Raw genomic sequence first — 13,377 nt, 5'->3', positions numbered from 1 at the left:
TCAAAGTGCTTAGCGCATAGTAGGACGTAATAAATGCCTTAAATATCTATATGCTGCATTGCTATTATCCGACATAGAGGTTTGCAACCACAATGTTGCATTTATTGAGTGCTTACTGTGTGCAAAACAGTGTGCTGAGCACTTGGGAGACGACAGTATAACCGAGTTGGTAGGTACATTTTCTGCCCAGAACAGACTCACAGTCTAGAGGTGGAGACAGATATTAATATAAATAAATGATGTGTATGTACACAAGTGCCGGGGGTCTGAGGGAGGGGTGAATAAAGGGAACAAGTTCAAGTGCAAGGGTGACCCAGATGGGAGTGGGAAAAGAAGAAATGAGGATTTAGTCAGGAAGGCCTCTTGGAGGAGATGTGCCTTCAATAAGGCTTTGGAGGAGGGGAGAGTAATCTTCTGTCAGGTCTGAAGAGGAAGGACATTCCAAGCCAGAGGCAGGTCATGGGGGAGAGGTGGGCAGTAAGAAGGGTGAGATTGAGGTACTGTGAGTAGGTTCATTTAATAGTATTCATTGAACGCTTACTATGTGCAGAGCACTGTACTAAACGCTTGGAATGTACAATTCGGCAACAGATAGAGACAATCCCTGCCCAGTGATGGGCTCACAGTCTAAATGGGGGAGACAGACAGAAAAGGAAAACAGAACAAAACAAAACAAGACAGCATCATCAAGATAAATAGAATCAAGGAGATATACACCTCATTAACAAAGTAAGTAGGGTAATAAATAAAATATACAAATAAAAACAGTGCTTGGGGGAGGGGGAGGAGCAGAAGGTGGGAGGAGGGGAGGGGGAGCAGAGGGATGGGGGACTCAGTCTGGGAAGGCCTCCTGGAGGAGGTGAGCTCTCAGTATTGCTTTGTAGAGGGGAAGAGAGTTAGTTTGGTGGATGTGAGGAAGGAAGGCATTCCAGGACAGTGGTAGGACCTGGGCCAAGGGTCGACGGCAGGATAGGGCATTCTAGGAGCCAAGTGGGCAGACTGGGTTGCAGTAGAAATTTAGGGAGGTAATGTAGGAGAAGCCAAGATGATTGAGTACTTTAAAGCCAAGGGTATGGAGTTTCTGTTTGATGCAGAGGCACATGGGCAATCATTGCAGGTTCTTGATGAGTCGGTCAACGTGGACTGAATATTTTTGTAGAAAAACAATCTGAGCAACAGAGTGAAGTGTGAATTGGAGTGGGGAGAGACAGGAGGTCAACTTAGTCCTTGTGTTTAGTTATTTGAATATTAAGAATGTATTTCCATTCTTTCGATTGAATGGGCTTCAGACATCACAGAGAGTCCTAGAATCAGTTATTGAGGAGGTGGTTTATGTGAATGACTGTGCCTTGGAGGCCCCTGTGCAAGATGATGGAGAGTTCCAATACCCGACACAGTCAGTCAATCTGAAGAGCACCAAGATCAGGGGCGTGTCGCCTTCCTTGGGGAGATTCTTCCTTGGGGAGATCCCATCAGCCAGTGAGAACCGAATGCCATCCTGGAATCCGCTTATCTAGGCCAGCCAAAGTTACAGCGATAGACTAGAAAGAAAAAAGTGGAATCCAGAAGGCTGCCATAGCTTTTTGTAGGCTGGCATAGAGGCTGACGGCAACATGAGCTCAAACTACGTACCCAAGAATTGATCTTCACCACTGAGTGGCTACCCAAGGTTTTCTTGGTGGTACTTGGGCGAAAATGACATATCTCGTTCCCAGGACAGTTTCCACAATATTCTTTGTCTGCCTCGAGACTGTAAGCTGCTGATATCTACCGACTCTATCGTATCTATCATTTCTATGGGAAATAACGATAATTTCTCAAGCATTTAGCACAGCTCTCTACAAATAGTAAGCACTCAGTAACATCGATTGATTGACATCGATTGATTGCCGTATTCAACCCAAAGTGGCCAAATAAGATCACAGACCATTAAGTCCGCTTACTCGCATCAAAATTATGATTATTTCCACACAGTATTCTGGCAGGGAATATGCAGGGAGAAGGGATGATAGGTGCTGTATTATTAAAAGTACAGGATTACCAAAAGCCAAGGATTCAAAGGAATTGCTTTAAGGCTACTGAAAAATGCAGCCTCGGGCAGTGTGACAAAACATCTGAAGGTTGATACAAATTCTATAGACTGATTGAGATGGCATGTTTTGTCAAGGGAAGGGGAGCTCTTTTCAAAAACGTTTTTGAGAAGATTGTACAACAGGGTCAAGACCAAATATGATGCCTGCATGGAACATCTGCCCATCAGGAAGATCTTTTTTTTTTCTTATGGTATTCATTAAGTGCTTACTTTGTGCCAGGCACTGTACTAAGCACTGGGGTAGATACAAGATAATCAGGTTGGACACCGTCCATGTCCCACATGGGACTCACAGTCTTAATCCCCATTCTACAGATGAGGTACAGAGAAGTGAAGTGACGTGCCCAATGTCATATAGCAGACAAGTGGTGGAACTGACATTAGAACCCAACTTCCGACTCCCAGGCCTATGCTCTATCCACTAGGCCATGGTGTAGTGGGAATTCTCTATTCCATATCGCCTTTTTCTCAGTCACACTCCTACCTGTAGGTAAACTTCAATAGGAAGGGCACCAGCATGGCATAGTGGATAGAGCATGAACCTGGTAGTCAGAGGGTCATGGGTTCTAATCTAAGCTCCACCACTTATCTGCTGTGTGACCTTGGACAAGTCACTTCATTTCTCCGTATCTCAGTTACCTCATCTGTAAAATGGGGATGGAGACTGTGAGCCCTACGTGGGACAAGGACTGTGTCCAACCCGATTTGTTTGTATCCACCCCAGCGATTAGTACAGTACCTGGCACTTAGTAAGTGCTTACCAAATACCATAATTATATATGAAACTCTTAGAGGAGGGAAATAAGATTTAAGGGTGCATTGCTAAGAGAGGTGCTTTCCTATGAAAGCGTACTTCAGAATAAGTAGGAATTGTTGAAATTGCTGCAGATACTATTTCTTTACTCTACAAAATGAAGGCCTAGTATTCACAGCAGAATTTCATTTATAGAACTGAAAAAAAGTCCTCCCGTTGTGTGAGTAAAAAGGTTTATTTATTAATTGATGGTGGTATTTAAGTGCCTACAATGTGACAAACACTGTTCGAAGTCCTAGAGTAGATAGAAGTTCATCGGGTCAGTTACCACCTCTCTTTACTTAAAAAAGATGTGGGGGTTTTTAGTGGCATTTAAGCGCTGTCTTTGGGCCAGGAACTACACTAAGCACTGGGGTAGATACAAGACAGTCAGGCCGAACACAGTCCATGTCCCACTTGGGGATCACAGTCTTAATCTCTATTTTACAGATCATCGAACTGAGGCCCAGTGAAGTGACTTGCCCAAGGTCATCCAGCAGACAAGTGGCAGAGCTGGGTTTAGATCCCAGGTCCTCTGATTCCCGTTCCTGAACTCTTTCCACTAGGCCACACTGCTTCTCTAGCAGATATCGAGGCTATTTTCACAAATGACATGTTTCCCTCAAGCTTTTCTCCCTCCTCCCTAGATCTCAGGATACTCCTGTAGATGGCCAGCCTCCCGCATTGCCGCCCAAGCAGTCGAAGAAGAACAGTTGGAACCAAATTGACCATTCATCCTCCCAGCAAGAACTGGATAACCATATTCATGAAACATTTGATGTTCCTTCTTCCCCTGAAAAATCCACAGTAAGTTACTACTGCCAACCCGATGATCTCGACTGTTGTGTGAGAATGGCCTTGGGTTTGTTTGTTCTTGAAACTGAAGTTATTTGTTCATCTTTGACCTGTCACCTTATGGGTCTAGTAGCAGCTGTTTTTTCCTTGTTTTCTCTGATCGGCAAATCTCATGTCGGGTGCCCTAATTTTGATATTCCATTTCTCAAAACCTGTGAGTTGGTTAAGAATCAATTACTGAGGTGCTTTTTAAGGTTTTTGGCTGTTTAAATTGATTACAGATCATGAGAGGAAGACACATGCAGACAATCCAGACATACCGAAAGATAATTTGGAGGGATCATGTATGTCCTCCCCACCCACCCTCTAGACTGTATAAGGTTGTTGTGGGCAGGGATTGTGTCTGTTTATTGTTGTATTGTACTCTCCCAAGTGCTTAGTACAGTGCTCTATACACAGTAAGCACTCAATAAATATGATTGACTGATTGAATGACTGACCGACTTTATCTGAATTCTGGTAACATTGAAGAGATCAGTATCTGTGTCTACCCAGAACTGATTGAGATTGAAATGGAAGCAAGCATCCTCTTTTGGCTGTTGGGTTCAGATGTAGAAGCAGCGTGACTAGTGGAAAGAGCACAGGCTTGGGAATCAGAGGTCATGGATTCAAATCCTGGCTCTGCCACTTGTCAGCTGTGTGACTGTGGGCAAGTCACTTCACTTCTCTGTGCCTCAGTTACTTCATCTGTAAAATAGGGATTAAGACTGTGAGCCTCATGTGGGGCAATCTGATTACCCTGCATCTACCCCAGCTCTTAGAACAGTGCTCTGCACATAGTAAGCACTTAACAAATACCAACATTATTATATGTAACTACCAGTCGATCAGTCAAGCCCTTTGAGTGAAGAGAGCGAGTGGCAGCAATGAGGAAGAATAACTGAGGAGTAGCACGGCCTAGTGGAAAAAGCACCTGCCTAGGAGTCAGAGGACCTGGGTTCTAATTCCAACGCTGCCACTCGTTTGCTGGACAACCTTGGGCGAGTCAGCCCAACTTATCTGAGCCTCAGTTTCATCATCTGCAGAGAAGTGGTGGAGCCAGGATTAGAACCCAGGTCTTCTGATTCCCAGGCCCATGCTCTTTTCTACTAGGCTGCTTCTCCAATCTAATCTGATCCCAACTCTGCCACTTGTAGGCTGTGTGACCTCTCTGTGCCTCATTTCCCTCATCTGGAAAATGGGGTTGAAGACTGTGAGGGATAGAGACTTTGTACAACCTGATTATCTTGCATTTACCTAGCGCTTAGTATAGTGCCTGGCGCATAGTAAGTACGTAACAAATATCATTGAAAAAAGGGCCTCTTTGTACTGTTTTCACTCCAGACGAACACTTTATAAGACTTATCAGTTTCATGTTTCTCCTGCATTCTGCTCAATTTCATCATGCTAGTTCTATAATGGGATAATGAGTTAGGAGGTGGGGAAATGAGAGGCTTGGAGCAGCCTGTGTCAGTGGAGAGAATTAGGGATGAGAGTGTAATTTTGTGTAGACAAAGTGGAGATAACAGTCCCGGTTGCACCAGAGGCAGCAAAATGAAATGACCTGGGTCCAGCCAGGGTCAGCAGATAAGTCTGGCCCATTTGGCAATGACAAGTTTCTCTCTAAAACTGCCCAGAAAAGTGGGCTGTAGAAGAAGAGCGGTCCTCTCACTCATCAGCGTACATTTTGGTTGGAGTGAGGATTTTATCTACATTAAGCAATAACAGGAAACCAGTAAATGGTCTCCACTTGCTTCCCTAACTGTTACTTTAGAGTTACTTGTGGTTTGTACAGTCAATTTGTGTTTTGAGAAGTTCCTCATTGTGCCCCAGCAGTCCAGTACAATAGATTAATGGCTGGGCTGTGCATGAAGTGGTTGTGTGGAGTTTCTAATCTCCCTGAGAGGGGAAAACCACAAAGTAATTGTCAGTCTTAGGTGACAGGAGTTCAACAGAAAATGCATCTGTTAGAGTAAAATGCATTTTTTAAAAAAATCAATTGCCAGTTAAAAGGAAATAACTCAGACTTTTCCATAAACTTTTTTTTAATTAGCCCAATGGTGGTATTCCCCAGGACAATCTTGTTCTAATCAGAATGAAACCTGATGAAAGTGGAAGGTTTGGCTTCAATGTAAAGGTAAGCAAAAGACTTTCATGACATTTTTTATCAAGAAAAAAATCATTCATGCCAGTGGAAATGTTGATACTGAATATGCTGTTTTTTAAAGGGAGGATATGATCAGAAGATGCCTGTGATAGTGTCCAGGGTAGCTCCAGGAACATCCGTAAGTTATCTAAACTCTGCAGGTGAACCTTAGGTTAAAGTGGAGGTATTTTATTTGTCATCTTTATTTCATGTTTAAGGAGAGAAAGTCCACTATGGCGTTTTACAGTAAATCAGAAAAACGACAGTCTCTGCTCTTAATAGTGTAAGATTCTTTTAACTCTCTTGAACCCCATAACTGTACCTCGCCCTTGACTCTCCCATCTCCTTCCCTTCACTCACCCTGGCCCTCACACCTTCTCCAGAACGCTTCCCCCATGGTCCGACAGACGTCAGCCCTCACTGTGTTCAGTACTCTAACCCTAATATTCCCATCTCCTCCGAAGAGCTTTCCCTGATTAACTCTCAACACCCTAAATCCTTACCCTCATCAACCCATAATCCACCTCTAGCACTCAAATAATTATTTTTTCCCACCATAGAAATTGTGAATTCATGTCTAGGCAATTGTATATTTCATTATTTATTCCAATTTCTCTAACTGTAAATATTTTTATGCCTCTCTCAGCCTGTTAGCGTTTAAGCTTCTTGTCGATAGGGAATGACTCTCGTGCTGTTGTTGCACTCTCCCAAGAGTTTAGTACAGTACATGGGTCCAATGGGCGCCCAGCAAATGCCATCGCTATCACTACATTAATAGCTTAATACCCATCAACCTCAGTATTATCTGGACATAGTCGGGAAACAGGCTTTACATTGCCTTTTTACCTTTAAGAATAACTTTTTTTAATACAGTTTTCTTAAATAACAAAATGCAAGCACCAAAGCAACCGTAATACAGAGAGGTTTTAGAAGTAGCACGGCCCAGTGAAAAGAACACAGGCCTGGGAATCAAAAGATCAGGGTTTTAGTCTTGGTTTCCAGTGGTGGTAAAGCAGTGGAATGGGCTCTGCTTTTCCCCTTCCTTTCCCTTCCCTTCCAGTTGTATCTTCAGAGTTAAAGCCCAGATCTGCTTCTTGGCAGCTGTGGTAACCTTGGGCAAATCATATAACTTTTCTGAGCCTTAGTTTCCTCATCTGCAAAGTGGGACCAAATACCTCTCTTCCTCTTCCCTAAGCTATGAGCCCCATGTGGAACAAGGGATTATGTCTGATTTGATAGTAAGCACGTAACAAATGCCATTATAATTTTTTATTAGTATTACCGATAATAATAAAAAAAATAATAAAGGTGTTCGGCTGGCATTGCCAGTCTGCCTGGGACATCCCAAGCGCATAGTAGGGTGCTCTACACCCAGTAAGCACTCAACAAACACGATTCATTGACCGATGGATCCCAGAACCTCATGTTTTAATTTAGAGTTCCATAAGTCTAAAATGATAGCTCCTGTATAAGAGTAGACTGAACAGATCAGGGTCAGGAAAGGAAAGGCTAAAAGAAGATGTGATTAAAGATTACAAAATTATGAAGGAGATAGGTTCAAAACAAATTGAAGGGCAAAATTCTGCACGTATGTTTTAACGTTTGCTATGTAATTCATTACTCAATCATATTTACTGAGCACTTACTGTGTGCATTCATTTAATCGTATTTATTGAGCGCTTACTATGTGCAGAGCACTGTACTAAGCGCTTGTACCAAGCACCTGGGAAAGTACAGCTTAACAAAGTTGGTAGAAACGTTCCCTGCCCACAAGGAGCTCACAGTCTAGAGGGGGAGACAGACATTAAGGTAGAAGATGGATATGTGCATAAGTGCTGTGGGGCTTAGGGAGGGGTGAGTAAAGGGTGTAAATCCAAGGCCAGGTGATGCAGGGGAATGAGAGTCGGGGAAACGGGAACTTAGTAGGGAAAATCTTTTGGAGAAGATGCGACCTTAATAAGGCTTTGAAGTTGGGGAGAGCGATTGTCTGTCGGATCTGAAGGGGAAAGAATTCCAGGCCAGAAGCAGGACGTGCATATTTATTGAGAGCTCACTGTAGGCAGAGCACTATACTAAGCGCTTGGGAGAGGACAGTAAAACAATAAAAAGATACATTCCCTGCCCACAACAAGATTACAATCTAAGGGGAGAAGCAGACATCAGTACAAATAAATTACAGATGTGTACTTAAGGGCTGAGAGTACAGTCTAACTGAGATGGGAGACACATTCCCTGCCTGCAACAAGCTTACAGGCTAGAGGGACTCTAGAGTACAATGCAACAGAGTTGGTAGGCAGAGTACCTGCCCTCCCGAAGCTTAAAATATAGCAGAGGAGAGAGATATTGAAATAACTTGCAAGTAAGGGAAGCAGCAGAGTCTAAGAAAATGTACCTACAGATGTATCGCACACATAGACACACTCGCCCAAGTGTTTAGTAGAGTGTCCTCCAAGCAGAAGGGCTTTTCTACACACAGTAGGTCCTCAATAAGGACTACTGAATAAATGATCAAATCGATATATTTGCAATCTTATATTCAAATGAAATAGATATAGAAAAGTGTCAGGGTGTTTGAGGAGTTTCTCCACTTGTCTCTGGGTGGGACTTTCTTACACCTAGGATGCTTTTTTCCAGAAACACCAGTTTGCAGTGCCATACCTGAAAGTGATTCTGCTGGAACAGTAAAGAAAGACATGAAGGGCAAAAAAAAAACAGAAAAAAAATAAGCATGATAAAACAGTGGCCTATCTGGGGACTCAGAACCATTACAGAAATTTCAGCAAATCCAAGTAATTTCTGGGGAGGGGAAAGCAGGGGGGCAGAGAGAATCCAAGGCTAGGATTTCATTACATTACCTCCCGTTTTCATTTTATATTCATCCCAGCAAGGTACCACACTCAACTACAAATGAAAGAGCAAGAATACCAAAGGAACCTGTATGAGGAAGCCAATCTCGGTATTCGGTTTACATGCGGTTCAAAAAATGAAGGGCCAATGGGCTACTTACTTCCATGGCTTCACTTTAAGAATTTCCCATGGAGGAATAAATCAAAATAGGTCCACACAAACATTCAGATCTAGAAGAAATGAGCTACTGGACTATGAAGGCAGGGTGGTCTGGGGGAGAGAGAGCACAGGATTGGGAGTCAGGAGACCCAGGTTCTATCCAGCTCTACTGTTCGCCTGCTGTGTGATCTAGGGAAAGTCAGTCAGCAAATCTGTTTTCCAGTTTCCTCATCTGACTAGTACAGTGCTCTGCATACAGTAAGCACACAATAAATACCACAGGTTGATTACTCTCCTAAACACCTAGTACAGTGCTCCCCAAGTAGTAAACACTCAAAAAATACCAGAGAGTAAGTGAGTACACACCCGCACACATGCACACATACAGCCATTCTGAACAGAGCTTTTCCTTGCAAGCAACGTTTCCTTTCTTGACACCAGTAGGCCACGTTGGCCTCTCCTCTACAGTAAAGTTAAAGACCCGGGTCCTGCCGACAAGGAGCTTACAGTCACTGAGCTGATTGATACCCTTTGGATTTCTATACCTAGCGTAGTTTTCCTTTTCCCATTACTATTAATGAAAGTCAATGCCGGGCTGGGCGGAAGCTCTCTGGGAATCTGATTGGTTTTGTTTTGCCTCACGTTGCAGGCAGACCTCTGCGTCCCTCGCTTGAACGAAGGGGATCAGGTTGTACTGATCAATGGCAGGGACATAGCGGCGCATACCCACGATCAAGTGGTTATGTTCATCAAAGCTAGTTGCGAGAGACACTCAGGGGAACTTGTGCTCCTAGTTCGGCCTAACGGTGAGAGTTTCTTTATTATTGGAAATCCATCACCTCTTCCTATCCCCTCAGTCTGCCATTGGACCTGCATGTTGATAGTTCAAAGGGAAATGTGTTATATCCTTCTCCCTCTCCTCTCCTTAAAACACCATGGCAAGAGTGAGTTTTAGTTTTGAACTGAACTCTCAAAGTACTTTACAGTTGCCTAAATTGATGGTTCCACTGCCCGACTGCTTTACTTGATTAAAATAATTTGCCTCCAATGTAATTCTAACTTGTTTGTCAATGCGGAGGACAGGACAGAAGATAGCCAGCCTACCAAGAAAGAGTGCTAAAATATTAATGAACTGGTGTGGTTGTGTCTTAGAATTATAAATTAAAATATTTGTTGACTATAGAACTGTATTTCAAGTTGGTATCTGTTAGTGCTGACAGTATAGCACAACGTTCTAGGAAGTTACCCTGAGGTGATCACCAACTGAATCTTCTTATTGAGAACTGATTTGGGGACAGTTCTTTGTTTCTTTTGGTTCTTCCCCAGCTGGAAGAATATTCAGTTTCTCTGACCCTTTTTTTTTTTGCTTGAATATCCCTTTGTGTATATGTCAAAATATGAAGACAGTCAAAGATCTTCAGTGGACTGGAGATCCCACTCCTGGCATTTTCTGTAAAGGATGTGGTCTGGGAGGCTTAGCCCCACAGAATGATGCACATAACCTTTAATTGGATACTGATCATAATATAGTAAAAACTTAGGAACCAGAGCAGTTAAAGTGGTTCTGGCCAACAGCACCATTATACTTTCTACTTTGCATGGTGGATTTTTTTTTTAATGGAAATGCAGAGTTCTTATGTTTGTCTAGATTAAGACAAGTGTCTTTGGCCCTTAATAAAATTGGATCTATATACAGAGGAGAAAAGGAAACTAATTGCCCACAGGTCCAATTAGATCATGGATAAGACTTCCGTAAGATCTGTCCTGTGCTTCTGTAAAGCATACTGCCCCAAAATAACTTTCTTAACCAGTGTTTCCAATCCCATATTCTGTGAACCATTTATTCTTTGAAACCTCCCCCACTATGAACACTGATTCATTCACCTCAGTGTCTAAATACTACATAGTGAGTGATGTAGTAAGGTTCTCTGTGAGCCTCTCTTTAACTTGTCAATGTTATTTTTTGAAGCCGTCTACGACGTGGTAGAGGAAAAGCTGGAAAGCGAACCCGACTTCCAGTACATTCCTGAGAAATCTCCTCTAGACGGTGTCCATCAAGATGACAACGCTCTGAAAGAGTCTATGATCCAGCTTGCCGATGGGCTTGTCACTGGAACAGTCCTGATGCAGTTTGATGTGAGTATGATCTGCCTTCCATTTATGTTGAAGGGGTAGAGTTGGTCTCGGCACAATCTTTGGTGAAATCCCAGCCTCCCTGGTTTTTAGCCATGAAGTATTAGTTCATCTGTGAACCTACTGGGAAGACAGACCCTAAAGAATAGTTTGATCTGCAGGACTAGAATTTATATTTCATCAGCACACAAAAAATCATCCCAGATTTGCATATATGAAAAGGTCATGTGTCTTCCACATAGCTCTATTTAGGGACCGAGGAAATGTGTGCTTATGAGATCTGAGAAGCAGCATGGCCTCGTGGATAGAGCACGACCCTGGGAGTCCAAGACTGGGGTTCTAAACTTGGTCCTGCCACTTGCTTGCAGTATGACCTTAGGCTTAGACTTCACTGACTCCCTGTGCCTCAGTTCCCTCATTTGCAAGATGGGGATGCCAAACCTTATTCTCCCTCCTACTTGGGCTATGAGCCTCATGTGAGGCCTGGTGATCTACCCCAGCACTTGGAGACTGGTGCTTCTGATACATAGTAAGTTCTTAACAAATACCCCAATTATCAGTATTATTATTATTATTATTATCATATGACACCAGCATGTCTTCTTGTATCTAAATAAAATAAGTTTTTATGTGAACTTATAAGATTTAAGCAAATCTGTTTCTCGTGGAAGGAAATGCATAGTTTGGCACTGCTCCTATGTGATGATTTTGAAAGTCACTTAGTCCTTAAATATTGTCTTAGTGAGGAGGCAGGAGTGAATGAGTCAATCAGTCAGTCAATCAGTATTATTTTTTGAGCTCTTAGTTTGTTCAGAGCACCATACTAAGCCCTTGTTAGAGTACAGTTCAACAGAGCTTGCAGACACGTTCCCTGCCCACATTGAGCTTTCAGTCAGCATGGTTAAGTGGACAGAGCATGGGCCTGGGAGTCAGAAAGTCAAGAGTTCTAATCCCACCTCCCCTACCTGTCTACTGTGTGACCGTGGGCAAGTCACTTCACTTCTGTGTGCTTCAGTTACCTCATCTATAAAATGAGGATTGAGATTATGAGCCCCACGTGGGTCAGGGACTCTGCTGAACCTGATTTGCTTGTGTCCACTCCAGCGCTTATTATGGTGCTTGGCATGTAGTAAGCACTTAACGAATACCACAGTTATTATTCTTATTATTAGAGGGGGAGGCAGACATCAAGGTTGAGAGGGGAGCTCCAAACCACAGAGAAATAGGAAGAAAATGGCAGGGTAGCATTACTGTGGATGGGGGTGGGATTGCAGGTGCTGGGTGTGGGCGTGAGTGGTTTGGACAGAGCGGGCCAAGAGAGAACAGAAACACTGCATGCAACAGGTAGTGATGACAGGGTGGCTATGGCAGAGATGGCCCATTAGAGAGGGAGGGTGGACGGAGCTCGGTGAGGGTTTGGAACAGGAGCAGATCCTGCCATTGAAATCTGCTACCTCGGGAGCACATTCGCCGCCCATTAATGCAGGCACAGGCAAGGAGGCACTCAGACCTTGGCACCAAGGTGGCATCATGATTCCAGTCAAACTGTAGGACTTTGGGGCAGGTTGTAGTGCCCAGTCTTCTGATGACTTCCCTCGAGACCACCCTCCAGATTATCTACTTGGCACACAGAGCAGCTTCCCCAGTGTACAATATTTACCATCAGTTGGAGGGCTAGGGCTCCCTGGCTCAGGCTGGAGGTGTCTGTTTGAGGGACAAATGCTAGAGGAGGCCCACATCATTCTGACCCAAGTGGCAAAGAAACCATCTGGGCTCACTGCCTGCCGCATTTGAAAGCTGGTTAGGGAGCCCTTTGTAGGGCCTTCCCGGAGCTCTGGTCTGACAGTAAGTCTGAATCCAAGAGAAGCAGCATGGCCCAGTGGATAGAGCGTGGACATGGAGGTCAGAGGACCTGAGTTCTAATCCTGGCTCTGCTGTTTGTCTGCTGGGTGACCTTGGGCAAGTCCCTAAGCTTCTCTGTGCCTCAGCTACCTCATCAGTAAAATGGGGGTGAAGAATGTGGGCCCCATGTGGGACATGGACTGTGTCTAACCTGATCAACTTATAGCTACCCCAGTACTCAGTACGGTGCCTGGCACTTAAGTGCCGTTAAAAGACAAAATAAAAACAATGATGAAAAACATCAGCACCAGAAGAATGCTTCGTACAATCATTTCTCGTTAGCTAGATGGAATTTATCGTCATCGTAAGATTCCTTTATGGGCATTATGGATTAGCCAGTATTGCTCTGGTGGAGACGGCAGTCAAAAATCACCTCAAGAGAGCTCCGTAATCCTTTGGGAGACTGTCAGAAGGAGTGATGGCACGTTAGCATCGGGCTTCAGGTTAAAGCCAAGCTCTTTACAACTGGAA

The 13,377-nt window shown here is 43.7% G+C and overlaps 1 protein-coding gene across 5 annotated transcripts in view; it reads left to right on the top strand.

The window, feature by feature from the left end:
* The window catches only part of PTPN4 (protein tyrosine phosphatase non-receptor type 4), a 278,626-nt gene that overhangs the window by 245,180 nt on the left and 20,069 nt on the right, over window positions 1-13,377 (top strand). For all 5 annotated transcript variants that reach the window (XM_029061248.1, XM_029061260.2, XM_029061256.2 and 2 more), the window contains 5 exons: window positions 3,533-3,692; window positions 5,773-5,856; window positions 5,948-6,004; window positions 9,521-9,677; window positions 10,841-11,007. In XM_029061248.1, the coding sequence (XP_028917081.1) occupies window positions 3,533-3,692; window positions 5,773-5,856; window positions 5,948-6,004; window positions 9,521-9,677; window positions 10,841-11,007 (625 nt within the window). The remainder of the gene's footprint in view (window positions 1-3,532; window positions 3,693-5,772; window positions 5,857-5,947; window positions 6,005-9,520; window positions 9,678-10,840; window positions 11,008-13,377) is intronic.

This window comes from Ornithorhynchus anatinus, chromosome 1, assembly GCF_004115215.2.
Source record: "Ornithorhynchus anatinus isolate Pmale09 chromosome 1, mOrnAna1.pri.v4, whole genome shotgun sequence".
Taxonomy (NCBI): domain Eukaryota; kingdom Metazoa; phylum Chordata; class Mammalia; order Monotremata; family Ornithorhynchidae; genus Ornithorhynchus; species Ornithorhynchus anatinus.
This window is presented reverse-complemented; position numbering and strand designations above follow the sequence as displayed.